The sequence below is a fragment of the Penicillium coprophilum genome (genome assembly GCF_028826855.1).
Source record: "Penicillium coprophilum strain IBT 35676 chromosome Unknown utg000005l_segment0_segment0, whole genome shotgun sequence".
Classification (NCBI taxonomy): Eukaryota; Fungi; Ascomycota; class Eurotiomycetes; order Eurotiales; family Aspergillaceae; genus Penicillium; species Penicillium coprophilum.
Genome location: NW_026622724.1, coordinates 1618228 through 1646167, shown reverse-complemented (window position 1 = coordinate 1646167; position 27940 = coordinate 1618228). Strand labels below are relative to the sequence as shown.

At 47.9% G+C, this 27940-nt stretch overlaps 7 protein-coding genes across 7 annotated transcripts; 5 read left to right on the top strand and 2 right to left on the bottom strand.

Annotated features, from left to right (window-relative positions):
• Nucleotides 1-27: 27 nt before the first annotated feature.
• Nucleotides 28-2488, top strand: N7500_008217 (putative DNA ligase I; the record flags this gene model as incomplete). Its single annotated transcript, XM_056679361.1, has 2 exons — nucleotides 28-658; nucleotides 711-2488. The coding sequence occupies 2 exons, from the start codon at nucleotides 28-30 to the stop codon at nucleotides 2486-2488; spliced, it is 2409 nt and encodes an 802-aa protein (XP_056529733.1).
• A 918-nt stretch (nucleotides 2489-3406) lies between these two features.
• On the bottom strand, nucleotides 3407-4597 carry N7500_008216 (uncharacterized protein; the record flags this gene model as incomplete). Its single annotated transcript, XM_056679360.1, has 2 exons — nucleotides 3407-4405; nucleotides 4538-4597. 2 exons carry the CDS (start codon nucleotides 4595-4597, stop codon nucleotides 3407-3409), a joined length of 1059 nt encoding a protein of 352 aa, XP_056529732.1.
• Nucleotides 4598-5824: 1227 nt separating this feature from the next.
• On the top strand, nucleotides 5825-8359 carry N7500_008215 (zinc metalloproteinase family protein; the record flags this gene model as incomplete). Its single annotated transcript, XM_056679359.1, has 4 exons — nucleotides 5825-6103; nucleotides 6165-6260; nucleotides 6340-8207; nucleotides 8263-8359. 4 exons carry the CDS (start codon nucleotides 5825-5827, stop codon nucleotides 8357-8359), a joined length of 2340 nt encoding a protein of 779 aa, XP_056529731.1.
• A 4760-nt stretch (nucleotides 8360-13119) lies between these two features.
• N7500_008214 (grainyhead-like protein) lies at nucleotides 13120-15557 on the top strand (the record flags this gene model as incomplete). The annotated part of the gene is made up of 5 exons (XM_056679358.1): nucleotides 13120-13334; nucleotides 13408-13944; nucleotides 14009-14686; nucleotides 14734-15191; nucleotides 15247-15557. Coding segments are annotated over 5 exons (2199 nt in total), but the record flags the coding sequence as incomplete, so codon positions are not given.
• A 3985-nt stretch (nucleotides 15558-19542) lies between these two features.
• Nucleotides 19543-21623, top strand: N7500_008213 (uncharacterized protein; the record flags this gene model as incomplete). The annotated part of the gene is made up of 4 exons (XM_056679357.1): nucleotides 19543-19618; nucleotides 19678-19746; nucleotides 19809-19862; nucleotides 19945-21623. The coding sequence occupies 4 exons, from the start codon at nucleotides 19543-19545 to the stop codon at nucleotides 21621-21623; spliced, it is 1878 nt and encodes a 625-aa protein (XP_056529729.1).
• Nucleotides 21624-22203: 580 nt separating this feature from the next.
• N7500_008212 (CLH domain-containing protein) lies at nucleotides 22204-26292 on the bottom strand (the record flags this gene model as incomplete). The annotated part of the gene is made up of 5 exons (XM_056679356.1): nucleotides 22204-22490; nucleotides 22563-24835; nucleotides 24888-25852; nucleotides 25901-25927; nucleotides 25981-26292. The coding sequence occupies 5 exons, from the start codon at nucleotides 26290-26292 to the stop codon at nucleotides 22204-22206; spliced, it is 3864 nt and encodes a 1287-aa protein (XP_056529728.1).
• Nucleotides 26293-26490: 198 nt separating this feature from the next.
• On the top strand, nucleotides 26491-27835 carry N7500_008211 (RMD1 family protein; the record flags this gene model as incomplete). The annotated part of the gene is made up of 2 exons (XM_056679355.1): nucleotides 26491-26820; nucleotides 26876-27835. 2 exons carry the CDS (start codon nucleotides 26491-26493, stop codon nucleotides 27833-27835), a joined length of 1290 nt encoding a protein of 429 aa, XP_056529727.1.
• Nucleotides 27836-27940: the final 105 nt, after the last annotated feature.

The following is a 27940-nucleotide window of genomic DNA, read 5'->3' as shown; positions in this document are numbered from 1 at the left end:
ATATCGACAATATCAACACCTTGAATAATGTCTAGTCCAGCCAAGAAGCGGAAAAGAAATGGGGATTCATCGCCACCGAAGCGCACTATTAAGTCGTTCTTTAAAGGACAGACCTCCGAGCAAAACAATATAATAGTCCCCGATACCACCGAGCAAACTCTCTCCGATGAAGCTCTTGCGCGCAAGCTACAGGCTGAGTGGAATGAACAGGAAAATACAAGCACCCCTGTCGAAGATACACAAGCAAACCTGGAGATCAATCCAGCTCCATCTACATTAGATTCAGCCGTTTCGCCCCTGTTAGCACCGGTGATGCCAAAGAAGAGCACTCTCTCACTACAGTCATCAGCTGGCACAGAGGATACATTATCCCTTGCTATTCCTCTGGATCAAAGCCCCCAGATTTTTGACGCGAGTCAATGTGCAGCGGAACTACGGTCGCATTGGGCAGCCGAAGGCGGCGATGCTTCTTATGCTTTATTAACAAGAGCCTTTGTCCTGGCGAATGCGACGACCAGTCGCATAAAGATTGTCGATACACTGGTCAACTTTCTTCGAGTCCTAATTGAAGGCGACCCATCGAGTATCCTACCTGCTGTGTGGCTAGCAACCAATTCCATATCGCCTCCATACGATGAACTAGAGCTTGGCCTCGGAGGTTCTTCCATTTCCAAAGCGCTGAAAAAAAATATACGGCCTCAATAGTCAAGGTCTCAAGGCCCTTTATGATAAGCACGGAGATGCAGGAGATGTTGCATTCGAAGCAAAAAAGCGACAATCGTTCACTCTGGTGAAGCCGAAACCATTAAGGATCAAGGGAGTATACCAGTCACTGAAGAAAATTGCCACTAGCAAAGGACCTGGAAGTCAAGAAACCAAGCAGAGGATCGTCGAGAAGCTTCTACAGGATGCGCGCGGCGCCGAGGAGAGTCGATACATTGTCCGCACATTGGTACAGAATCTACGAATTGGCGCAGTCAAGACGACGATGCTGATTGCGCTTGCACGAGCTGTCTTATATTCCAAGCCAGTCGGAGCAGACTTCGAGGTCCGCCCGCTGGATCAACTTGCACGCCTAAAGAAGGATGAGCTTACGGAAATCTACAACAATGCGGAAGAAATCGTCAAAGCCTCATACGCTAGACATCCTAATTACAATGATTTAGTGCCCTGCTTATTAGAAATCGGGCCCACAGCAGAGCTTTTGATCAGATGCGGCCTATGCATGCACATTCCACTAAGGCCGATGCTGGGCAGCATCACACGCGATCTGTCCGAGATGTTGACGAAGCTCCAAGGCCGAGACTTCAGCTGCGAGTACAAGTACGACGGGCAACGTGCGCAGGTACACTGCGACGAACAAGGAAAAGTCTCTATCTTCTCGCGCCATCTCGAGCTCATGACGGAGAAGTATCCGGATCTTGTCTCTCTGGTCCCGCAAATACGGGGAGAAGGTGTGTCCAGCTTTATCCTGGAGGGAGAAGTAGTTGCCGTGGACCGTGAGAGCGGCGATCTGAAGCCATTCCAGGTCTTGACCAATCGAGCAAAGAAGAACGTCGAACTCGGAGACATCAAAGTCAATGTCTGTCTTTTCGCATTCGACCTCATGTATCTCAACGGCGAGCCATTACTAGATCGCCCCTTTCGAGAACGCCGCGAACTACTCCGCAGTCTCTTTGTAGAGATTCCAAACCACTTCGGCTGGGTAAAGAGCATGGATGCGACCTCAGCGGATTCAGAGCCCGTCCTTGAGTTTTTCAAATCTGCCATCGACGTCAAGTGCGAGGGCATCATGGTCAAACTACTCGATAACGAGCCCAGTATAAACACACAAGCCAACAACCTTCCGAAGGAAACAATTACCACTGAACAACCCAAAGAAAAATCCACCCGACGCAAACCCCTCCTCTCAACCTACGAACCAGACAAACGCCTCGAATCCTGGCTCAAAGTAAAAAAGGACTACAGCACATCTTCCGAAACCCTCGACCTAATCCCAATAGCCGGATGGCACGGTCAAGGCCGCAAAGCAAAATGGTGGTCCCCGATCCTTCTCGCAGTCCGCAACCCAGAAACCGGATCCCTGGAAGCCGTAACGAAATGCATGTCCGGGTTTGCGGACAAATTCTACCAAAGCAACAAAGAAAAATACGCGCAGGGTAGCACGAACGTCATCTCACGTCCCAGCTACGTCGAGTACCACGGCGAACCGGACGTGTGGTTTGAGCCGTGCGAGGTATGGGAAATGGCTTTTGCGGATATCACGCTGAGTCCTACGTACCCGGCTGCTATTGGGTTGGTTAGTGACGAACGTGGATTGAGTTTGCGTTTTCCGCGTTTTATCAAGGTTCGCGAGGATAAATCTATTGATGAGGCCACGTCGTCGGATTATCTGGCGTTGTTGTGGCGGAAGCAGATGGAGCGGATTGGTGATGTTGGGGTTGGGGAGGTTGAAGGGGTTGATGATGGTCTAGATGGAGTGGAATAGATAGCTTATTTGCTTGTAAACTACCTAACTACCTATGTCATATTCAAGGGTGTACTTGTGTATTATAATTGGATATTTACTCCAGGCTTCCTATTTGCTGTGTTCTATGTATATCCTAAATAGGCTATATGACATCACATGTGACTTTCAACTGATTGGTCCAAAGCCTCATAAACTGCAACGCGAAAGTGACGCGAAAAGACGCGAAAAGACACGACAGGATTGGATGGAGAAAAAAATGAGGGGTTGACTACGTGGTCCAAGGAAAACTGATGGGCGAGATAAAGGGGAAATTTGCGTTGGGCTGAGATGGGCTGGAATGCTGGATATGTTGCTCTAGTGTAATCCAAATTTAGATTCAGAGGTGTAGTATCTGAGCTCTAGGCAAAGTAAATCAAAATAAGGGCTAGTGAAAAGGCGTGGTGGTGTGGGGGCTGAGATATATGTTCTCGGCATATTTCCAATTCGCCTTATAGACAAGAGCCATGCAGAAATATTAAACAATCGCATGAGGCATGCTGCGACCCAGAGGGTCAGAAACAATACATGATGGGTGCGAAAAGAAAAAAAAAATGAAATAATAGAAATAGAAAAGTCAACAGTGAGAGTGTCGAGGGCATACAATGACAAAGAAAAGGCAAGAGGGATGGTTTTGTGAATGAGAGGTAATGCAAGAGAAAATAGCAAAGCATTTGGAAAGACAACGCCGGTAGATGCAAGTCCGGGTAGAGGCCTGCCCCATCGAGACTCAGGTCCTCGAAAGAGCGATTCTCTGCACTGCGGAAAGAGGGCAAATTACATAGGGGATGAACACAATGTGTACATAACATGATCATAAGAAAGTCGTCAACGGGGTTTAAGAGGGTGGTAAGGCAAAAATGAACAGAGAAGAGAAGATGGGGAGAGAAACACAGGGTCTCATGGGTGTAGTTCGCCGCCGAGTTGTAACGCCAACCCCATTTCCTTGCCACGGAGTCGAGGGCTGGAATTGCTCGGCGGAACCAGGGCATCGAAGTTCAATCGCTTTCTGTTGCTCGTAAGCGGGGTGCGAGCAGGATTGCGTGGGGTGCGACCATCCCGGGATGGTTGCGCGGGGCTAGGGGTGACATTCACGAAATCAGCAAAATTGAATTGCTGATTCGGTGTGCTGATATTGGCAAACATGCCACCGCCGAGTGTAGGTGTCATGCCTGGCAGTACTGCATGCTGGCTAGGAGGAGTGGAAGGTGGGAAGGCAAGACTTCCGTTGCCCCTTGCAACCCGAGCAGGGGTCGGGGAGTTGGCGAGGTACAAAAGCAAATCTGCACCATCTTCGTGGTGCTGGGGTTGATTGCGGGACAACCGCATATGTTTCGGGGGAGGGGTTCGTGGAGGGGAGGAGCCCACGACCGAGCTCACGGTCTGGAAACTGTGCAGCGGTAGGTCGGGGTCGATCTCTTCTGACGGCCTAGGATATACAGGCGATGAAATCTCTGGAATTGTAGCCTCAGACATAAAGGGGGCCTGTGTGCGTCGGCTCGGACGGTGTCGGTTCATGCCAGGGGATGATTCTGGCAGTCGGTAAGAACTCTTCCATGAGACCCGGGGTGCCTTGGCAGGACGTTCGGAATCGGAGTCAGACCGTAGGCGCTTTCGACTGGCAGACAGCATGGGCTGCATGACCCGAGAATTGAAGGTGGCGGCATGTTTATTGCGGGCGGATCGAGGGAGTTCCTTGGAGTAGGTGGAGGCTTGGAGGGGAGGGGAGGTGAATGGAGTCTCGCAACGACTGCGTGAGAACTCGGATGAAGAGTCGGAGGGCTTATCACTCTCAAGAACGGATCTGCCATCCTGCTGGTTCGGGTTCAGGCCATGTAGTCGACCGTGCTGGTACTTCAGTTTGGCAAGGCCCAATCGATCCTGCAGACTAAGGGAGACCTGTGCGAAGAGACTCCCGAGTCAGTCCCACATCTCCAGCAAGTTCATCTAGGGGCATTCGAATGCAAGTATTTTAGAGTGACAGCCAAGACTGCATCTCAAGGGATCAGCCTTTTTCTTTTAATCTCTTACCTGGGCGATATCGATTTTGCGGATCGTTTTTTCTGCCGAGCCCGGTTGTGATGGAGGCATTGTATCAGGAGCCCAATAGAAAAGCAGCAAGACACCTGCAAGAAAGTCAAGACGTTTTCGAAGGGGTCGATGTTGAGGTTTGGGGGACGGACAAGGGCGAGAGGGAAAAGAGATTAGCGAAATGCGGGAAGTCCGAGAATAATCCTGGAGAAGCACTTGAACAGATTGGGAAAGCTGAAAGAGATCGATTTCGCTACATAAAACAAGGACAATATAGCAAACAGACTTAGGATAGAATATATACACTCTTTTTTTTTTTCAATTTTGGTTCCAATGTGAATATTTCTTTTCTTCCAGATCTATTCTACCCAAACAATCCCACATGGCCTATATTTTTACAGGCAGACTACATGTCGGTACTTGTATGTAGTCTATGTAGTCTATGTACGATGTATATAATTCATCTTTATTCGATGATTCTATGTGACAATCGTTCCCCAAATAGATCTATCAGTTGTATAACCCAATCTACTCCAAGCAGAAAAATGTTTTCCTGCAGAATTCCGGGATCCCCATAGAAACCAAGCATGCAGCCACAAATTCCGATCCACTTGGGGAGAATGAAGTATCTCCCAGGTATGCATCTAGATCACCGGAAACATTATACTTAATGCTGTCTATGCTCCGTACAGAGTACCTGTAGAATGGCCAACGCCTAGAAATGGGAGGAAAGGAGAGAAGCTAGAGAAAGAAATCACTCAAGTTTGGTTTTGAGCTGTGTAGTTAACCCCATTAGGAATTAGGGACCCTCTTAGATTAGCCACGTACGTAGCTCAGAAAAAAAAAAAAATGCAGCTTCTGAGAAACTAGGCCTTGAAACGTCGAGAGAATAATCCACACAAGACATACCGGTGTCATAACCAAGTATGTGAGCTCTCTAAGATCTAGGCTAAGGACATTAGTGTCAGATCCTGAAACATTACGACTAAGAGAGTTATAGAGTGAGATAACGAGGCTTTGAGGGTACGTAATGTATGGCTTTTTAATAGTGTCCTTACGATTTTGGAGCTAACAGGCAATCTCTGATCTTTTGAAGCTGTTTTTTTTTTCCTTTACTCAAATCACTTTGAATATCGCTACAATTATTATATTGGATCAGAATTCCCCCTTTCCCCTATCTGGTCACTTGCGGGGCGATTCGTCGTCAACCGCAAACGGGCTACCTGGTGTTCCTGACTATTTACCCTTAAAACACAGCTCCGTCTTTTCTTTTCTCTCAACCTCGTCATGCCGTTCTTCAAAGACCTCCGGCGTCGATCAAAGGCAACTTTTCACAAGACTCCATCCCAAAGTGTGGAGGAGATCTCCGCAAAATCATCATCTACCGTCGATACTTCCTCCCATAACTCCATCACTCCACCGTCATCGATCAGACCAACCCTTTCCACTCCCAGTCTTCCAGCTCTCAATGAATCAGAAACAAGCAGTGCAGTCAGCACCCCAGTGGCCCCACCTACACAGCGACCGGGGCATCTGGTCGCCGGTTCTCAGCGAAACAGCGTGATCGTAAGTAACCCCCTCCATCATTCCTTGACGACTAACAAGACTGACTCTATTCGCTTGGCAGGGTAGCAGCTCATCCTCAGTCAATGGCGTCTACCGATCACAAGCTCCCGTCTCCCCTTATGCCCCCAGAGTCGTGTCTGTGGCTGATAATTCATGGGTAAGTTTACCTGGACAGCAATCGGAGGGCACATGAGCTTCTCTCTAGTGGGACGAAAGGTGATCTGACTGTCACGTAGGTCAATCAAAAAGTGCTGCTAGTGTATGGTCAAATTGGCGACCCGAGGCAACACCCGCTAGACGGAAACGTCACCGTCTATCACCACCAAGATAATTTCCCGTCGACCGGCTGGCCCGTCACGGCATCGCATTTCAAAGTCCTCGTTCATCTAGTTCCCGGTCCTAATCGCCTTCGCTTTGACTTTGTCTCGCCCAAATTGTCCACGGGCAGCACCCACCCCGCCATCCACTCCTCCTGGATTTGCATCAACTACCTTCCACTGGTCAACAATCCCCCATTGCAGCTAGTGATCCTCCTGGGGAAAGATTCAGATGGCACATACGATGCAGTACCTGAAAGGATAGAACGGGAAGGAAACGGGTTGGAAATGGCGATTCGAAAGTACCGAATGGCGGCCTATCTCTGGCAGGCCTTTACCGGTGAACAGATGTACCGCAATAATTTCGGGCGACGTGGTTTCCGATTCGAGGAAGAGTGGCAGTCTGGTAGCTTGAGCCGTCGTGACTTGGCCCAAGGCCTGATGCGGAATGAGGCCAAGATCCACGTAGTCCGTACTGAGAAAACAGTGGCTGAGCTTCGAGATCTCTCGATCGCCCAGCAGAACGAGAAAGCCGAGAAAAGAGACGAGTTGTTCGTCATTGCTAAAGAAGCCGTACGAAATCATTTCCAGCCTCAGCCCGGCCAGAAGCAATATGTCTCCGTTCTCCTCCTCGATTCTCATTGGGATACCCAATCCCAGATGATTTCCGGCCATGCGGCTTTAGGTTCGGGCGATGATGATATCAAAATGGCTATCTTTGGGTCTCATTGCCTCCAAAGCTATCCATCATGTCTGGAAGAAGTCGTGGATTCGTTCTCAGACTGCACCCGCACGGATACGAACCACGTCGCCAATGACTGTGGCGAGGCGGGTTCCAACTGGGAGTCAGCAAACCTGGGCATCGGTGCTCACTTGCACGAGGTGGGCCATCTCTTTGGATGTCCCCACCAGGAGTCGGGGGTGATGCTCCGCGATTATGTGCGTTTGAACAGAACATTCCTGACCCGAGAGCCCTTCTCGACGCGCACAAAGGCTCAAGGGTTAAAGGTGTGTTTGCCCAATGACGAGTGTAGCTGGCATCGCCTCGATGCGCTCCGCTTCCGATTCCACCCTAGCTTCCGACTCCCAAGTGACGCTTCTCCCACTTCGGATGATAGCGTCCAGGTGTGGCCAGTTGAGAACGGGAAGATATTGTTCACTGCTTCGTCGGGGATTGCATTTATGGAACTCTATGCCGAGGGTGATACCTTCTGCCACAACTTCATTGAGTACTTGAACAGCGAGTCGAGCCCCAACGGACTGCCACGACAGGTTGCAGTGACAGAGAGCGAGCTTCGCCAACGTGTCTATGGCACCGAGAAGGAAAAGAAAAAGAACATCCGTCTGGTTGTTTACTCTGGTTCACTTGGCAGCTACACTGTTGAGAATATTGGCGACCTGAAATCGAAAAATTCTCTCGTCAAATTGCCCAAAAGCCAGTCTGGTTTCAAAAGCGGCAGATTAGGCCAGTCGGGAATGGAAGGCAGTGAGCCAGAGGAGTTGTTACTTGAATGTGCTTTCATCAAAACAAAGCTCTTGACATCGATCAAAGTCTACCACGGCTACGCACTTGATGGTATTGAATTCTGCTATGAGGATGCGACCAGTCAGCTATTCGGCAAGCGAGGAGGCAAACCTGGTGGTGATGAGTTTGTTCTTGATACTCGACGCGGTGAAATTCTGCTTGGGTTCTATGTCCGAGCTGGTCTCTGGATTGATGGAATCGAGATTCTCACAAGCCTTGGGAGAAAATCCGGTATCTATGGAAATCCCACCGGAGGCTCGGGGTATGTATTCTCTTCATTCACGATATTCGCAGCATGCTAACCAACCTCCAAACAGCCACACTTTGATACCTCCTTTGGGCTACAAGATCGCTGGAATTTCTGGCTCCTGTGCATCATGGGTTGATGGATTCTCATTGATCATTCAGCATTGATTACAACTCGCTGTCTTACACGAATTTCTTCTCCTCCGGCTCTCGGGGCTCTCCACCCTCATCTCCCATGTCTCGAAGCTAGCCAAATCCCAGGTTTGCCATCGTATAGCATGGCGAGCTACCCCAGACTGCAGGGCACTCTCTTTCATCTTTGAACGCCCAACAAGTCTTGCTGCATATTCCTGCATTTTTTTACCCTCTTTTCATCCCTCATCTGGGAACAGGCGATTCCACGGTCCAGAACCGGCCATCGGCCACCACATACACGAGGTTCTGTTGGATTTTGCCTGTGTTTATATGTTTTCATTTGTTTTTCACACATCGGCGTTATGGGCGTGTTAGGGTTGCATGTATGCATGGAGATATTTTCTTCGACCTTAGACGCGGTCGATACAGGTTCCAGGGGACTACCCTTCTTGGTAATCATTGAGTAAACTGATGGTCACACAGCACTACTGGATCATCTTGTAAAGGGGGTTGTCATTCATATTGGTTGGATAATTCATAAAGAGTAATATCATGAAACCGTCAGTGTTCAAGAATGGCCAAATAGTAAATTAGCACCCGTATGTGAGGCTTGCAAGAATCGAACAACATTGTAATAAGAGTAGCTGCCGAGGAAAGGTCAGATAACGGAGAGTAGAGAGCTCTAAAAAGTCTACCATGACGAATATGAGGCTCTGGCTAAACTACGTGGGAGAGAGAGAAGTCTGGAAGCCAAGAGATTACATGACCAGCGTCACTCGATTCCACCATTACATCAGAGCGTTTTTCATGATGTCATAGCTGTCTCCAGATAGCAAAAATGACCCCTCACAATTTGTATTCGTGGCATATATCTACTTGTGTACTTGCGGAGTCTATATGCCGTTGATATTATTGATATATGTAGCGTGTAGATAGAGTAATAGGTCTACGGAAAAATCACCCATGACCAATAATATAGGCCACACCCGACATAAGTACGCTGGTACTTTTTGTAACTGATGATGTCATTGTCCACTGATTCAGACGGAAACGTCAACCAACCAATCCACACCAGGATCGTCTCCCGTTATTGTGGGGAAGAATCAGAGATGGCAAAAAAGGAATTTAGAACCAACCTCTTGAGCTCACCCACATCGAATATATAGCCAAGACGGAAATTTCAGCCAGCCAATCAGCAGAGATCGTCTTCCCGTTATTGTGGAGTGGAATCATCTCTCGGGATAGAGCTCATTACATCGGAACCTTGCCGGGGTCGGCCCGGGGCCCCGGGAAATCTGATAGGTACATCTGAGTTCCCAGCTTGTTGTACATATGTATACGGAGTACCCGTGAACAATATACAATATAGCCAGAGCCAATGATGTGGACATTGGAAAATACTCTGCTAGTAGTATAGCATTTTTCAAGTATGATGAGTGAACATAGGTGTGCCCATATCTATCAGATTGAGCAGCCAATGAGCTTTTGAGGTTTCTTAGAAAGAGTTTGGCACGTCAATATTGAGTGATATGCACAAAGATACTACATGTACTCCGTACTACATCTCATTCATGCTTAAACTGAGCAGGTGGGAACCCACCACTGGGAATGCGGCAAATGCTTGTAACGCGAGGCTGTAGTTGCGTAAGCTGTCCCGTGGCATTTCATGACTCAAGGAGCTGTGGGTGCCTGAAATAAAGGTGGCAAGGCCGTTTGTTAGCCTGACTGGCTATAAAGTAGGCATCACCGTAAGCCCAGTGTAGATCGGGCCCCTCTCACCTATTGCCGATCTCCGATGTATATCTTTGACTTTCTTTTTGGGGGTCTTTTTTGTTCTTTTAGTCTGGCGCTAAGTTGTGGTTTCATCTAGGGTGGATAATTCAGCCGCTTACACCCTTCGTGCCTATCACTCGGCACTTGGGCAGCTCCGTATGTTGTACAAGGTATTTCTTTTTTTGGGGAGAATCTCGATCATCATTATACCCCTGTGCAGATGATGTAACCGACTAACACTGTAGCCCGACGAACTTTATGTTGAATTGTACAACATGCTCCGTACGTTGTACTTATTGTAGCTCAGTAGCTCCTTTCTCGATCCTTCAACGGAGTATCAAATCCAGATCGGCCAATAATCGGCTGTAACTATTTTGTATAGCTACCGTTTCCGATTAATTTATTGATTCCAATGAAATGATGCCTCGAATAATACGTTCTGCACCCTCTTTTTTTTTTCTATTTTCGTTTCTGTTTATGTTTGCTTTTTTTTATTTCTTCCTCAATTGTAGATGTGGCCTTTTCAACGAAGCTGCCAGTATCTGCAAAGTAGTCCACTCTTCCCCCTGTTACAACACCGAGGCTTTCCCCTGATGACGATGTGGCTTTCATTATATCAAACAACACAGTAATCTCGCGGAGGAAAAGCCGTTGCGTGAACTTTCATTGGACCCTTAAGGGTGATGTAGGTGGAGAAGGCGTTCGGTTATTCGCACTTATAACTTGGCGTGTTTAGGTACATCCATACGGAGTATCTGGATGGTGTTGAAAGCCCGGGGTTAGCTTCATACTCCGTACACAACGGTAGACTAGTAATTTACGCTCTCATTTGCAAGGTTGGAAATGGCTTGACGGACTCCGTGCTTTAGCTTCATAACTTAAAATTGCAAGGTACGAAATACAAGGTATGTACATACCCATGAGTTAAATACGTTTACAAAACGTGCTCTGCCGATCATCTAGGGGTCAATTGAGCAATATGATTGGTGGGTGGTCTTTCCAGCAATGAGCTGGGTTGAACGGGACTGTTTTGACATGGTATGTGGCTGTAATTTATTTACTGTATCGTTGGTGCATAATGCCTTACATTCCCCCAGTATACAGAGCTATGGCCATGATGAACCATGTTGGTAAATATATGGATAGAGCTCTACATACGAATATATGTCTAAAGTGATAGATACTGGTGGCTGCAGTTTTGGCGCACTAAAGAGGGGAACCATTATTTAGATGTCAATGAACATCCACAACTTTCATCTTGAGCCGGGAGAAACCGAAGATGAGGTCACCAAGATGAATTTGAATGTTTAGTAGGCATTCAACTCATGTAATCGATAGAACCCAGCCCAGCCAATAGAATCTAATGAAAAAACTTATGATCAACCGAACAATGATTGTACAATATCAGTTTGGATGCAGATCCGGTCGGCCCGGCCACCTATCACGCCTGGCTATCAGAGATTCGCAGTTCCACACTCCTTCTTTGTGGCTGGAATATTTTGTATGTTGTGCAATGTATATCGGAGTATAAGGTTCAGACTTTGGATACATGATTGATGTATTCAAGGTCCTGAGCAATGAATGATGATTATACTATTGGGCCAAGACCACAGGTGTTGTTGCAGCATCCATATATTAACATGATAGAGATATAACCCTAAATTAGCAGATGTCCTACGGCGACACCCAACCAGGACCCAGAATTATCATTCCACCTGCCTAGGTAGGCGAGCAAATTACATTACCTAATAAGAATGGGAAATGTTTTCCCTGGTTCTTCTGATTCGGTACGTGGTATAAGAGTCTTCTTACAAAATCTACGTTGTATATGGTACACCTATTCCACGGATGCCTTGTACAAATGCCTAGAACGGATAGGAGTTATCATTAGATGCTAGAAACTGGGGAAGCATTGATCACGTAGTGGCAGATGGATACAGTGCCACAGAGATGTTCCTGGACTAAATAAGAATCGGAGCAGGTCTGTATTAATTAAATACTAAGCATTATACATCTATTATGGATTTTATAGGCGTAACATAGAAGCCATCACGAAATATATAATACCACGTACGTACGTTTACACTTCGCTTTCGCTTGGTCTTCCCCCACCCTGCAGGGCTACCTGTGGCTCGGTATTTGCCATTTCCATGGTTTTTTTCCATAATTTGGTTCGAGAATAGCCAATCATATTATCCCTAGTAAAATATATTACTGCCAAATAAGGAAATTTTCATTTTTCAAAAAGAGAAAAAGAGAAAAAGAAAAAAGAAAAAGAAAAAAACCGCCTGTTGCCGAAGGTGGCCCCCCTGTTATCAGTTTCTAGGTGGCGATAGCTTGCCTTCTCCCGAGGTCACTCTTAAAATCTTCCGAGCACAACCAATGCCCCCCTTTTCATGGTCCACTGTGGCTCTGTGGATGACAGATTTTGTGGGATCTCTTATGGATCGTTCATTGGAGGGCCTCATTGACCGTACCATCCTTAACCCATCCTTTTTCATTCTCCATTATCCCCTCCCTTGAAGCACAATCGTCATCTCCCCTCCTTCACCCCTCGTCTCTCCAGTCATACATCATTTCCTCCAATCTCCTATAAGAACTGAGGGGGGAACATACTCCGGTACTATTTTTTTGGAAAAAAAAAAAAAAAGTCCTGGATCACTCAGCTTTATTTACCTTGACCATTCTGATCTAGTTCCACGATCTTCCATTTTTGATCAGCACACTCGATTTCCACTCTGCTCTAGTCATTTACACATTCCTTCAAGAGGAAATTTCTCTTAGATCAAATATTACATTTGACGCAAGGCTACACGCAACCTCAAAAAGTATCGAACGCTGCGTACTACGACATTCGAAAGCTCCCCAACATCGATAACCCACATATTGAATCTACAAGACTCAACAGAAGACACCAAGCCTACCAGCAGCAGGTCACAACTTGCTGGTGGCTGCACCTTAGTTTCTTTCCTTCACTGCCCCGGGCCAAGCGAAGAAAGAGATCCCAATGTTTAACAGCCGGTGAGTTGCCACGCTCAAATGGTCATAAGTTTAATGGCTTCATTTCTTACTGTATCTCTCTGCGCAACAGGAAAAACACTCAGAAGCCTGATGGTGAATTCATCAGTCGCTTCCAGCAAGCATTTTCAGACATTGTCCCTCGGCGAGACAGCCCGAGTTTGTCAAATACAGACTCGCACAATGTGAGAGCAGCAGAAACTGTGATGGCCTCAAGGTATTTACACCATATACTTTCTCTTCTGAAAGTGAAACGGGTGAGTTTAGAACTAACAACGCAATTCTCGTAGAATGACCGAGAACAGCGATGTGAAAATGGAGAGTCATGATATCAAGTTCCCCATCACCAACAATGAACGCACTCCCCGAAATATGCATGAATTGGGGTTGACACCCTCGTGGATGGAATCCGCTTCATATTCCATGATGCCTTCCGCCAACCATCACCCAGGCTTTTATACCCCAACATCTGGCGGGATGGGTGCAATGTTTCATAATCAGGCCGGCGACTTGCATACTCCAACAGGGATGCACTTGATCAATCCACTCTCGGGGATGTCAGCTATACACAATTATCACAGCAGCGGATTCGAGCCCTTCCACCCGCAGTTCATGAATTCACTGCATGATATGAACCAATATACACAGCAGCCATCATATGCGCCCAGCGCATTCATGCACCGTGACCCCGGATACGACGCCATGGATGATACACTCGATGACTCTTCCTTGAATGGTGCACATGTCGAAACAGCATCCAACGTGACGGCTTCTACAGAATTATCGGCTCAAACGGCTGGTGACATGTCATATGCCAAGGGCGAAAAGTGAGTTGATCGATGAGACACAGAGTTTATCTCTGTTTAATGCTAACCCCGTTCTACCTTCCAGATTCCGCTTCCATGTTTCTCTACGAGCACCGACCGCCATGGTGAAGCACCTGAGTGAAATTCCCGTGACCTATCTCAATAAGGGCCAAGCATACAATCTCTCAGTTACCGACACGAGCCCCCCAATGATCAACCACGAACCGCTTCGTTATAGAACATTTGTCCGTGTTTCCTTTGAAGAACAAGAACAACGAGCGAAACCATCAACATGTTGGCAACTATGGAAGGAAGGTCGTGGCACCACAGAAGCCCATCAACGGGGCGGAAAATTATTAGCTGTTGAATACGTGGATCCTTTACAAGGAGGCGGTGATGCCCACAGGCATCGACAGGTACAAGTCGAGAGTATGACAGTTGACGGTTTCTGCGTCACTTGGACTGCCAATCCAGCGACCGGCGCATCGGATTGTAATATCCCCCTGCGATTCAATTTCCTTTCTACAGATTTCAGTCACTCCAAAGGGGTGAAGGGAATTCCCGTCAGATTGTGCGCCAAAACCGAGCTCTTATCCCCGGGCGAGGATGCAGGTGTATCGCGCGATGTGGAGCTGTCTTACTGCAAAGTAAAGCTTTTCCGGGATCATGGTGCTGAGCGGAAGCTGTCCAATGACATCGCGCATGTCAAAAAGACCATCGATAAGCTTAAGCAGCAGGTCTCCCAAGCTGAACTGGGTGGTGGGTTTGCGAAGCGCAAACGTGGAAACAATCTTTCTTCTACCACCAAAGGATCCGACACTATGAAGCCGAGTCACAAGCGAACTTGGTCGATGGACTCGGACGATGCCCCCCAGAGAGAGTCTCCTTGGAAGATGATCTTCAAGCCAAGTTGGCTACGATGCAAGAGATGTTTTCATCTACTCGCACAGTGAGCGTTTTCGGCTTACGCGGTGAAAAATTCGATGATCCCGACCTATATCCTATTCACTTATTGGGTGATGGCGATTCCCCTCATTATGGGGGTATAAGCCGTTCAAGCACACGTGAATTGGAGACTATGATTCCCTCGCCCCCCAACACCAATACCTCTTCTTCGAATTCGCCGCCTATTCATGCACTCCGATTAAGCAAGTGCCCAACCACCATCCAGAGAATTCCTACTGGTGACCAAGTCTCAAGGGGCTTTATAGAGGCCGTGGGTATAGACTCGACCTACCGGCCTCCGGCGGAACGCCTTCCCAAACCGAGTGAGTTTCTTGAGCGTAACCCTATAGTTGATATTTTTGCTAATCCTCCTCGCAGTTGCATGCTTTTATGTTCGATTCGCTGGAAATGCGAAGCGCTCAGAAGATTATTACCGTGCAATTTATTTGACGGAACGCACCGCTCGAGACTTCGCGAAACAAATTAGCGAGAAATTCCACATCGATCCGATCCGAATTTCAAATATCACGCATGCCAATCAGAAAGGTATGCGAGTCCTCGTTGATGACGATCTGGTCCGCCATCTTCCAGAAGGTCAAGACATGATCGTCGACATCGAAGCACCAGGTCCCAATGGCAGTGCTCCTAACACACCAGGATCTGCCATTGAGATCAAATTAACCTATTAAACCTGCATTGCATACAACTCAAAAGCCATACTCCCGCCTCACCAACTCGAACTTAATGCAAAAGTGAAATTTCCCTTCATCTCGCCTCATTTCACCTCGCCAGACACTGGTCTCTCCAATCTGGTCTGCAGCAATGCACGCGAACTTTTCATCTCTAGTGCATCAATTGCACTCGTCTTTTCATTTCATGCTCTCATACATCCTTTCTCAATGGGCTGGCATTCACTTTTCTATACGGGGCGTTGAACACGGGGATAATAAACGAGTCTCCGAGCAACGATACCCTAGTATACTATGTTTTCTTTTTTTTTTGCTTTTTTTCCCCTGACATATTTTTGTTTAATTCAGCGTTGCTTAACCACTACGACAATATATGAGTCGGTGGGCCATGGAACTCTTGATATCTTTGTTTGTTATGGTTATTATTCCGATATAATCGAGGGCCAAGTATACGACGTTGATACCCTGTTCCATTGTTTTTATTTCCAGCTCGTTTCCATCTGACATCAACCCTTTTTTTCTTTTTCTTTTTCTTTTTTTTTTGTTGGTTGCTGGTCTTCACAGCCTTGAACGTTCGGCTTTCTCTGCGATCCCTATCCACTTCTTATGCATGTGTGCATATGCACGGGTTTGAGATCGTTTGATATAGATAGTTATCTGGGGACGGGACTACAAGTCAACCGCTTTGACGCAGGTGCAGAATACGATGACATTGCTACCTCAATTATGACCTCGCATGTAGATGTCGTAGTTTATCCTATCTTGAGAACAAAGCCAACCTGTTAACCTATCAACCAGACTAGTACAGCCATCGACAGCCATCACCCTCAGCGCCTTATAAGAGTCTGTAAAAAATCATGCTTGAGTTATAAGCTCTTGGCACTGAAGGTCCCCGTGTTAACCGAAGATGATTGACGTTCAAATTCCCCAATCGGGGCTGGCGCGCAAGTCAGCAAAAAACAAACGCCTCAGTGCCCACACATGTCAACCATGAAGCGGAGCGGACTGTGGCGTTCGCAGCCACAAAAACTCCACAAACCAACCTTGGAACCGACCGAAGCTGCCCAGAGCGTCATCATAGTCTTCCAAGATTGGAAACCCCGGTTCCCAGGAACCTGGTAAAGCACGGGCTATCACGAACTCATTACCTAGATGGGCATCCAAAATCCCATGGACCATTGCTTCGGGTTTATCTACTATCTCTGATTGGACAAGCTCATTTCGCCCCCTTGTCAACCCACCAAGACCCAAGGTGGCTTTCGGGTCGGGAGCGATCGGGAGTCTTCCCTTGGGCCGTAATTTCGGTGTTAGGCCTTATCGAGAATCTTTCCTCATCAAATTTCCAGATCGAGCATACACCGACTTCTGGGTCGTATGTATGTTGTATGGTACTCCGTACTCCGTACATGACTCGAGTATTTTATTTTCATTCTTTTTCGCCTCATTTTGTAAAATATGCTTTGCGACGCTTACTATCGGTTACACGGCAGATGCATCAACTTCTCATGTCCCAGTGTGAGCTTCCAGATCACGAGAGGTATGGAGTGCTTCGTACTCGTATTCATTTCGATGGCCAGGCCTCGAACACCAGCGCGGGTGATAAGAAAAGGAACCTTCCTTTTCGTTTTCGTGTTTGATCGTCGTCCATTTCCTTAGGCAATGAGTTACATTATGTCTATATCGAGTAGAGATGTCCGACCCAAGTTCTTATAAGCATTTGAACCCTAGTACAGATTTCGGATTTACAAGGTACTGCCCCAACTGTTCTGTTATGTGTAACAGGTATTCTGTCTGGTAAGGGAAATGTAATCTCCGAGTTTACAACGAGATTGCCGAACATTGGATTGAAAATTCCGTCGTACTCCTAACACATATGTATGTACGGAGTACTCCGTATGGGGTACCAAATAAGGTTTACTCTCGCAATTCTTCTGTTCATTGGTCACATATTACCGCTTCCGATTTCAGACAGAGACTTTGATCTGCCAGCCTCCCAGTTGATAGCTTTTCGATGGATGTCTTTTTCACCTAGTGGGTGAGGATGAGATGTTCATGAAGACTATGGCTTATCGTAGCAAATTAATGCTTTTAAATACTGATTGAAGAGTCTCTCAAGCCATATGCTGGGCCATACATGATATGATTATCCAACCCTTGTCATAAAAAGAGCTGTAGATAGCCGCCGATGTTGGACATTACTTCCGCTGAAAGAGATATCGTCGATATTTGGCTGTATCAAAGACCTTGAAACTACGGGGTACAATAGCAGATACCCACTTGCCATATATATTGCACAATACTGCTTGTTAAATTAATATCTGTTGATGATTTTCTTCATGTCTACCATAGATACCCCTGGTTTACCATGATCCAGCCCATATCTCTTTCTAGAATATAAGTGCTCTTGCCTTCGTCCATCATATTAGCGCGTATCGAAAATATAGACGTATCCAATTGTATGAACCACTTCTAGCCGCAATTATCTCGGCATTAATATAAGCAATATGACGTCAGAACACGCCCGTTCCTTAGAAGCGCGGCGCAAATACATAAATGATTTCCACTTCGGGTCGTCCCGCTACGTGACCGCTTCTTCAGGTATCAAAAATACCTAGAAATACGTCGATAAATAAAGAACACTAGTATTTTTCGGTTAGTAGCCGCGGTGGCATCTAGCGTTCACATATTGTTTTTTTTTACTCCATTGCGCTTGACTGGACTATTCTTTTCGGGATAAATATATACCAACCAGGGACTCTGACCGACGTTTGTCGCTTTCTCTAGTGAGTATTTGGATCTGGCTGGGCACCGGTATAGGAACGTACGTTGTGTCTATAATATATAGACGTTGCACTGGGTATGTTTACGTGGACTTCCAAGCCTTACGACTGCATTAGATTAAAATGAATCTAATCTGGAGTCCACTCAATATCATACTTATAAGGTTCAGATAATATCCACGGTTGCTTGTTGTTGTGATCATACTCTAATTTCACCTGAGAAATTCTTGCCCTAAGTTGTGTCACCATTGCCCCTGACCTGACAGTATAACATAACTTATCTCCCGTACTGTTGCGTACTATTGTAGGACTGATGCTGAATACAAAATAGAACCCTTTTCTACACTTGCTGGCAATCAACAAGCTCAAGGCTCAAGTGAGATTTCACTTCTGCACTTGACTTTCTCACTGTCTGACCTAAATTTAGGATGCCATGCCAATGATGATTGCTTCAAAGATGATAAAAGTTAACATCCTTGCAATTTTTGCTGGTTTGTCTTATATTCGAACTTAGTCTAAGATCTATATGGCCTGACTGTAATAGAAAACAGAAGTATGTCTGTCTTTGTGGTCTTGTTAATGTGGCACATGGACCATTGTCTGTGACACCCAGTCCCCTTATAGGAATATTTCTGTTTCCAGGGCTCTAGAGGGGCTGGTTTGGGGCTGTTTTCTGTGCTTAAGCCAGACGTGGGGTCCTTCATTGCAGCCTACGGCATGATTCTACCGAACGAAAACCCCCCGAGGTTAGGCAAAGGGTCTGTTTTTGCATTCATTTCAGTCGAAGAACTAGATTTAGACTGTCTCACTGAGGTTGCACCCCTACGGTTGCTGCTGCACCAGGTATAAGGTTCTATTAGAGTCATACAGTCAAATTATATCCCCACTGGCAAGTACCTTCCCATAGTTGGGAGCCTCCGTCGTGACTTCCTTGTACGTTTGCCTCAAAGATGGAAAGAGCAGAATTAGAAACCGGCACGTGTTGTCATGGGCAATCAGCGTTCCTTCCTCAACAGGTCCCCAGGTGCTGGCTCTGTTTACTATTTCTTCCTCCGACGTCCCTTTCTTCTTCGCTTCCTTTTTTCTCTTCTCCCACTTCACATTCGTTTCTCTTTTCCTACTTTGACCCTCGTTTTCATTGATTGCCTGGTTACTCCATCAAGTCATCACTTCACATTCGTTTATCAATTTCCATCTTCGACAAGATGGCAGCTTGGACGCGTTTCAAGTTGCTTCTGGTCATGGTCACCACTCTGGTGACCATGGCTGCTGCTGCGGCTGGTATGTACCATGGCCCATCAGTGGCTGCATTATGAGCATTTACTGACCGTGTTGAACAGAATGCCACAACATCGAGTCCGTCTTTCTTCAGGACCCCCACACTGGGGAGCAGTACCAGTTTGGTGAAAGTAAGTCAAACTCACTGTCCAAGGCTACCTTCATATCTGCCGTTACTGATCAATTTTCGCAGTCGATGTTTTGCCTCGGGCCTTGTTTGGTCGTGCTGTTCATGCTGCTGAACTGAGTAAGTCCAAGCTCCTCATCCTCCATACGGAGATTTCTTAATTCTCTCAGCTCTTTTATATCAAAAACTAACTTGGTAATAGTCACTGTCACGGTTACCCATACTACCTGCGGTCCTGATGAACCGACCACAACTGTCACCACGGATGTTCCTTGCACCACTGGTCATTCTACCACTCCAGTCCCGGCTCAGGTCACTGACCCTGAGCCTACTACCTCCTTGACTTCGGTACCTGTTGCTACTCAGACTTCGGTGCCAAGCGCCTCCCAGGTGACCACCCCACCATCTGCACCTGCCGGCTCTCATAGTTCTGCTCCTGGAACCACTGAAGTGACCACCAAGTCGTCTGCACCCAGTACAACCAAGACTTCTGCGTCTGGCACCACTTTGGCGACCTCGCAGTCCTCTATACCCGGAACCACTGGAACGCCGGTGCCTATTCCTACTGAGGTGCCCACTGGAAGCGCTACTGCAACCAACACTGCTTCCCCCACGGTTACTGCCACTGCCACCGAGTCGGTAACTTCATCTCGTCCCAATGCTACAAGCGTGGCACCTGTTCCTGTCACCACTGTTGTGAACCACACCACCTCTACGATGCCTGGCACTGTTACCGAGGTGACCACCGAGACGATCTCTTCACCTTGCCCTTCCTCTTCCGAAGCTTCTTCTGCTTCTGGAATAACTACTGAGTCAATTACAACTTCTCGTCCTACCAAGGTGGTTCCTGTCCCTGGTACTACTGGAATCGCTTACACAAACTCAACTGCCCCCCAGGCTCCTAGTCCTGTGCCTAATTTGAGCACTGGTTACACCGCATCTTCTCGTTCCAACTCAACTGAGCTGGCCCCTGCTCCGGTGACCACTGAAATCACTATCACTGTTGAGATTTCCTGCACCGAGACGACTAGGTGTGTCAGCACCAAGGTTCTTACCACCAGCACCTTGCCAGTCTCGCAGACCACTGTTTCGGGCGTCGTTCCACAGGCCACTACGACCACCGAGGTTCAACCAACTGTTCCTGCTGCTGTGCCCGTTGCGACTGAGCTGATAACTGTCACGGTTGACATCCCTTGCACCGAGACCACCAAATGCGTCAGTACCAAGGTGTACACCGCTACCCCTACGGAGACTACCACCATTTCGGTGACTCCAATCCCGGTTATAGTTCCTGCTCCACAGACCACCACGGAAGTCGTGACCACGGTTATCCAGCCAACTGTTCCCGGTGCCATTCCACAGGAGACCACCAGGACTGTAACCACTGTTATTCAGCCTACTGCTCCTGTTCCTGTTCCGTACACGACCACTGAGCTTGTGACCACCGTCATCCAGCCAACTGTTCCTGGTGCCATTCCACAGGAGACTACCAAGGTTGTCACTACTGTGATCCAGTCCACTGCTCCTGCTCCTGCTCCGCAGGCTCCCACTCACGAGGTGACTACCGAGATCAAGCCGACTGAGTTGGTCCCACTTCCACACGCCACTACTGTCGAGGCTACCACTTTAGCCAAGGTTCCTGCTCCTTCTGCTCAGCAGAGTGCAACAACCGAGTCCGAGGTTTCCATTGTGCCTCCCCAACAGCCTACTCACACCCAGAAGGACACTGCATTGCCGTCTCCTCAGGGTACTTCTTCCAGTGGCACTCACGCCCCTTCTCCTGTTTTCAACGGCGCTGATCCCGCTGGAATCATGGACAGTGGTCTCTTTACCATGAGCATTTTTATTATGCTCTCTCACACATTTCACTTGATTATGTGAGAACGCCACACACTTCTTACCGTGTTAGGCAAGTCTAGCCATCTTGTGGTGTAGCAAGGATGGTACCTGATGCGATGATTGTGTTCGCGATGGAATTTGAGAAACCCATGGGTTTGACGGGTGGCCAATTGTTTGTTATGGGATGCAACTGGCTCCCCTTAATTTTGCCAATTCTATTAGTGACTCATATTCTAGTTGAAGCATAGCTTTTCTAATATCAGAGATGTTCACTATTGGTTACATTTGATTCACGAAGAGACAAAAGAGCTCACCGAACGGTGCACTCGGGTAGTTATATTTTGGCTGTGAAACAACTATTACACATAAACAGAGCGTGATACGTATGTAGTGAGCAGCCAAAGCAGTGAACATAACACACTACTTTATCAAATGAATATTGGCCAGTGTGATAACCTCGCAGAATGGATGAATGCTAATGTCCCCAACAAATGAGTGCAAAAGCTTGGCTAAAAGCCAGGGTATCTCAGAGAAACAAGGAGAATGCATAGGTATGTGCACATGGAGTATACACACAGCACAGATGTGAATGGGTACAGATGTATCCTGACCCCAACAGAGTTCAAACCTCCACCTCACCACCAAGAGATTCAATATCTCTTGTCAGGGCACAAAGACGACACCCATCCCCAATCTTGTCTCGCAGGATTCTTGCCGTCGTGACTTTGGGGCCTATGGTGCGAGACGCAGTAGCGGATCGGGTTTCGTCGACTGGAGACATGGCTCGAGGTGTGAGATCTGCAGATCGGTCACGGCTGTTCGCGCCGGATTGTTGCTGTGACGTGTCGGAGTGCAGGTGGGATAGATGGAAAATATGGCCACAAGCAAAGGCAACAAGGATTTCTCGCTCTGCAGCAGGGTTATATTAGTATTTTTTTTTACGAAGATGATACATGGAATGGAGGTGGGCTAAAATCATACCGTTTTCCCGGAAGGCGGCGTTGCAACCGCCGCATCTTCCATGTCCAGGGCCTCCGAATTTTCTCGCACCATTGGGCACAGATAATTGATCTTGAGCCTGGGTCTTCGTTGTCGGTGTCTTGTTGAAATCTCCGTCTTTGTCCTCGATGATATCGAACTTGATTCCCCGGCGCTGACCTTTGCGCAGCGAGTCCATCCCAAGTGCAACTTCACTTTGCATGACTCTAGCCGCGCCTTGGCTGATACTAGCTTGCAGATCGTGCTCACGGATCAAGCGAGTGAGGCCCTCTCGCAGACCTTCAATCTCCAGCCCGCTCGGGATCCGACGCACAAGCTTTATTGGGTCGATGGCCGTTCCGGCCTCAACAAGAAGACCGTGAATGAACTTTGGCTTGTCCATAGAGTAATCGAGCAGATCTTCCCACAGATCAGGATCATCCTGTGATTTTGCAAATGAAATGGCCTGCGAAACATCCTTGAGATCTGATAGAATTAGGTTCAAGGCTCGCTTTGTCTGGCCCATCTTAGACAAGAGGAAAATCAACTCTGGTGTAAATTTGTGGTCTTCGCAGATGGATGTGGCTTTCTCAAATGAATAAGATATACTTGTTTGGAGGAACTCCATCAGTAGAGGCCGGTCGTAATCGGCAAATACCTCAACGGCTGTATCGGCAAAATTGTCAATCAGGGCTTTGCCTTCATCGGCAGCAAGCTTGCTGGCTGCATCCCGAGCATGGATTCCACGTCCTCTTCTGGGCTTAGAGGCGTCGTGCGGTAACGACTCGCCTCGCCAGAGCGCACGGAGATAGAAATACAGAAACAGGAACCTGTTTGCGGCGATCAACTGTGATACCACGGTTTCTGGGGGAACAATACCCGTGTATGCTTCGCTCACAAGGAGTCGCGTGGGCTCGGATGTCAATTCCTCCAGTTCGGATTTCGGAGCTGACTTCATTTGCTCTTTGGAAACGCGAATCATGATAAAGGCCGGTATATCATCAGTAACTGCATCGAGCAAGCGGTGTACCCGAACCAAAGCCATAGCGGCATCTCCATCTTGCAGTCGAATATAGCAACGCAAGGCTTCGCGGTAGTGCCCTCCTACCAGGAATAACTTGGCAAGGCAATCTGTGAGGATTCGCCATTCCTCAGACCCGGCACGCACTGAATCGGATTTCACCTGTGCTTCGATGGCTTCTGTGACCACACTCGCATCAAACAAATCGGATGGCCATGTTTCAATGAGTTCTTTGAATTTGACCAAGTCTCGTGACACATAGTGAGTGAGAATGATTTCGTAGATCCGAGCAGACAACGGCGGATTTATATCGATTGGAATGTGGGAAGTGATCTCGTCGATTTTATCATTTTTGATAAAGGTCCATGCCCAGTGTTCCCATCGTGGGGCATTGCGGATGACTTTGCCACAAATGTTCGCAGCGTCAATCCACTTATCTTCGCTGACAAGTTGGTTGATCCAGAGTTCCCCGAGGCGAGCCTTTTCTTGTTCAGCAGCAGAAACTTTTGCTCGACCAGCTGTCATGATAGACGATCGATCATCAGCAAAAAATTCACCTAGACTGGTCTGGGACCTTCCTGCAGCCTCGGAAATAGCTTCGGTTACGTCGGATATCGAGCCCGCAGCTTCGGGATGTTCATCGACGAGACGCCATGCGTCCTCGTACTGGCCATGAGAATCAAGCCAGGACAGTCGGTCCGCAAGATCTCTTCTGACTGCAACAACACAGTCATATGGGCTGTGCACAAAGATTTTGGCACCAGGAGCACCAGAAACTTCCTGGACCTCCCTCGGAAGGGCATCCTCAGCTGCGTGGAGCTTGGATATGAAAGATGGAGCGACTCTAGCAGACCCCTTGTCGCCACTACTTGTGGTGCTGCGAATGCTGGCGCCGGAGCTAAACAGCCGCGCAGAGTACATAGTTGCATCCAAAAGCCCATACCCAAGAGCTCCCAGAGCACCACGTTGGACAACTTGACCCTCTGGAGTCTTCCACGGAGGCAAGACACTTAAATGATAATCAGACGCTGAGAGGCCCTCAAACCGGTTAATTGAAAGTGTATCGGCGCTGATTTCTTCCTTTGTTTCTATGTCAATGACACGAAGTTCAGGTTCTAGGCCTTTAAGTCGATTGCGGGTCCCACTGCCTCTTCCGTTGCTTGTATTTTCTCCTTCAGTCTCCATATATGCGAGAATGACAAGAAGACGAGGCGTGTACAATGAGATGCCAGAAACCACACAATCTGTTCGTAATCTGTCTTCAAAGTTAGCGATGAACAATTTAACCCGTGAGAGTCCCAGCTTACATTGTAACAACTTCTGCAGAGCCCAATTTCTCGCCCTTGGATGTTTTGCTTGCCCTTTCGGGGTAGACATCAATGACCCAAACAGTTCCTCCCCAGCCGACGACGAGCTTTTCCACTTTCTCTCCGGAGGCAGTCAACTGTAGCTCTGGACTTGCAGAATTATTATTGGGGTCTAGGTTATCCCGACTGTCTAAAGCAGACTGGTCGATCCATTCTGCGCGTGCCTTCCAAACACCGGCCATTTCCTCCCAGCCGGGACGATTTGGACGGTCAATATGGCTGATTCGTTTCCAGGCAAATTCCATCTCTGAAGAATCCAGATGCAGATTTGACCGCATAATCTTGATGCCTTCTTCGTTGACCCAGACCACGTATTTCCCAGAGAGTGACCATTTAATTGTGCTTATAGCCCCTTCGCCGCTGTGAATAATTGTATCTTTTCCACTATTGGATGCCAGGCCCATGGATCCAAGCCAACTTGAGGCTGTGGCGGCCGCACCGCCCATTGTTGTAGAGTTGGAGGTCGCTCCAATACGACCGCCAGTTGTCAAGACCAGTTCACCTGCTCGGCCACCAGACAGGTATGACCGATCAGTTTTGTACTCTGGAGACAAAGCAACAGACTGTACGGGGCGACCAAAATTGCGCAACAGCACATCCTTGGGGTCTACCAGCGACGAGACGCATACGTGGCCATCGATTGAGGAGGTCCCGATGTAAATCGAGTTCGACGGTATTGGGGGGACGGTTGGGTGATCGCTCAGTTTTCCTTTGCCACGGATACTGCTGGTAGCATTAGATGATCGAGTAGATGGTCTGTATTCTTCCGCGGTCTGCTTGCTGAATGTGTCTTGCCTAAGGTTCGGAAGCGGAGGCGGAAATGGTGATATCGATATTGAGGTAACACTTGCTGAGTGCGCATGATATACACGGAGGGATTGTAGAAGCGGTAATGACATAACGTGCTTCACAAGGTCAGCTTATATGTCTGCGCGCTGGTGTGGCTAACTTACGACGTTCCCGTTGTGTGTCCCGACGATCTAGGCACAGAATTAGCTCTTTATATAGTATATATTCCGTTAAGAGTACATACCATTTTATCTCCTGCTACGAGGAACGAGCTTGTCGCATCCCCGTTGCGATATACCGATCCCAAGTGCTTCGTCAGGTATGCGTACTTGAGGCGGGGCTCCTCATCCTCGTCGTCCGAGTCTTCCTCTTCCTCGGTCTCATCCTCTTCTTCTCCATCCTCACTGCTACTAGATCTGGAATCATTGCATCGTTGGTGTCTATCTTGGGCGTCTTGAGTCGTGTTTGTAGGTGAACTGGTTCGTGTGGATGTGTCGTGCTTGGGAGTCCTCTGAACGGCACTTTCGTCCGGCGATGTCGCGCCAAGCGCGTCCATGGCGAATCCCTCTCAGCACCTGCAGCTCCCAAACTGGTTGAAGTGGAATGCGACAAGCTGGAATCGGTGGTTCTACAGTTGAGCCGGGGTAGGTCAGGGCCCGTCGGGAGCTTGGTTCATGACTAAGCGGGGTATCGGGCCGTGGCTGCAAAACGATGTCATCGACCGAGCATTAAGTTTTTGTTCCTCAGATACACAATGTTTGCTAGGCCATATGTCTGCTTGAGCTGCAAGCGACCAGTATTACGTCCTCCTACACGACCTCAGACCCAATACCTGTCTGTTACTGTTCCATTGGCCGTTTCCCGACGGAAGGATTTCTTCTCATCCAACGCCTACCTGAAACAAAAACAGAACAGCGATGACTCAATTGAGTTCTCTCCTGATTCGCAGAAGCAGCGTCGACGAGGGCCTAGGCTACCAGCAGCTCCCACTTCATTGCGGCGAGTAGCAGTCGAGGCACAGAGATCGAAGGATGGCATTCGCTCCAAGGCGCTCCTCAGAGAGCAGGGGCTATATCGGACTAAGGTAGACACAACTGAAATCAATGATTATCTTCCACTGATTATTCTGGTGTCTCTAGACAGTAACCGCCTACGCCGTCGCCGAGCAATTCAACATCCGCCAAGTCAGAGATATTTTGCAAGAACGAGGATATGAACCGGACCCGTTGGAAACGGGGCTCTTCCCACAAGTTGTCCATGTTCAGGTACCGTTAGACTCCATACAGCGCATGAAAAATCCCTCCAGCACAGGTCTACCATCCGACGAAGTGGGCGATTTATTTGTGTTCCCCTCCGGTACAGTGGTAGCGTGGTCTCTTCCAGAAGGGTTCACATCATTCCTGGCAACACGAACTCTGTTACCCGCAGCAGAAGGTGCTCATGTGGACGATTTGGAAACTGAAGATCTCGAATTCGTGGAGGACCCAAATCGAGAGAACAGCGTGATCAAAGGGGACACAATTATACTAGGGACCAGCTCTGGTCATGGACATACAGAAGGATCACCAGCGGGGCAACAATCCGTCGACACGGTGTTGACCAAGGTCGCATTTTCGTCGGGTCTTGCTCGGAGTACGAAGTTGGCCGTTCTCGAGAGCCTTCTTTCAAACTATTTCGAATCAACTCGGCCAATTCCAACTCTTCTATCACAGGGATCCCGACTTCCTTTTACACGAGACTTTGTCCTCCGCAAGACAGGGCAACTACTAAGTGTCCGAGCGCAGCTCAATCTCTATTCCGAGCTCACGGATTCTCTACCTGATATCTTTTGGGACAGCCGACACGAGCTCGGGCTGGAGGGATACTACGAGCAGGCTGGCAGAGCTTTAGATGTTGGAATTCGTATCAAACTGCTCAACGAGAAGATGGACTATGCGCAAGAGATCGCAAGTGTACTCCGGGAGCGCCTTAGTGAGACACACGGTCTCCGGCTCGAATGGATTATCATTCTGCTCATTGCTGTTGAAGTTGGCTTTGAAGTATTACGTTTATGGAAAGAAAGAGTACATGAACAGGAGGCGCGCAAGCAGGAGACCTAGAGTCACCTGCCAGAAATGATAGGCGCAAGCTCGGTGAGATTACCCACCGTGGACTAACTATGATACCCCTTCACTCTTGAATTGAAACATGCCCAGTATGATCAT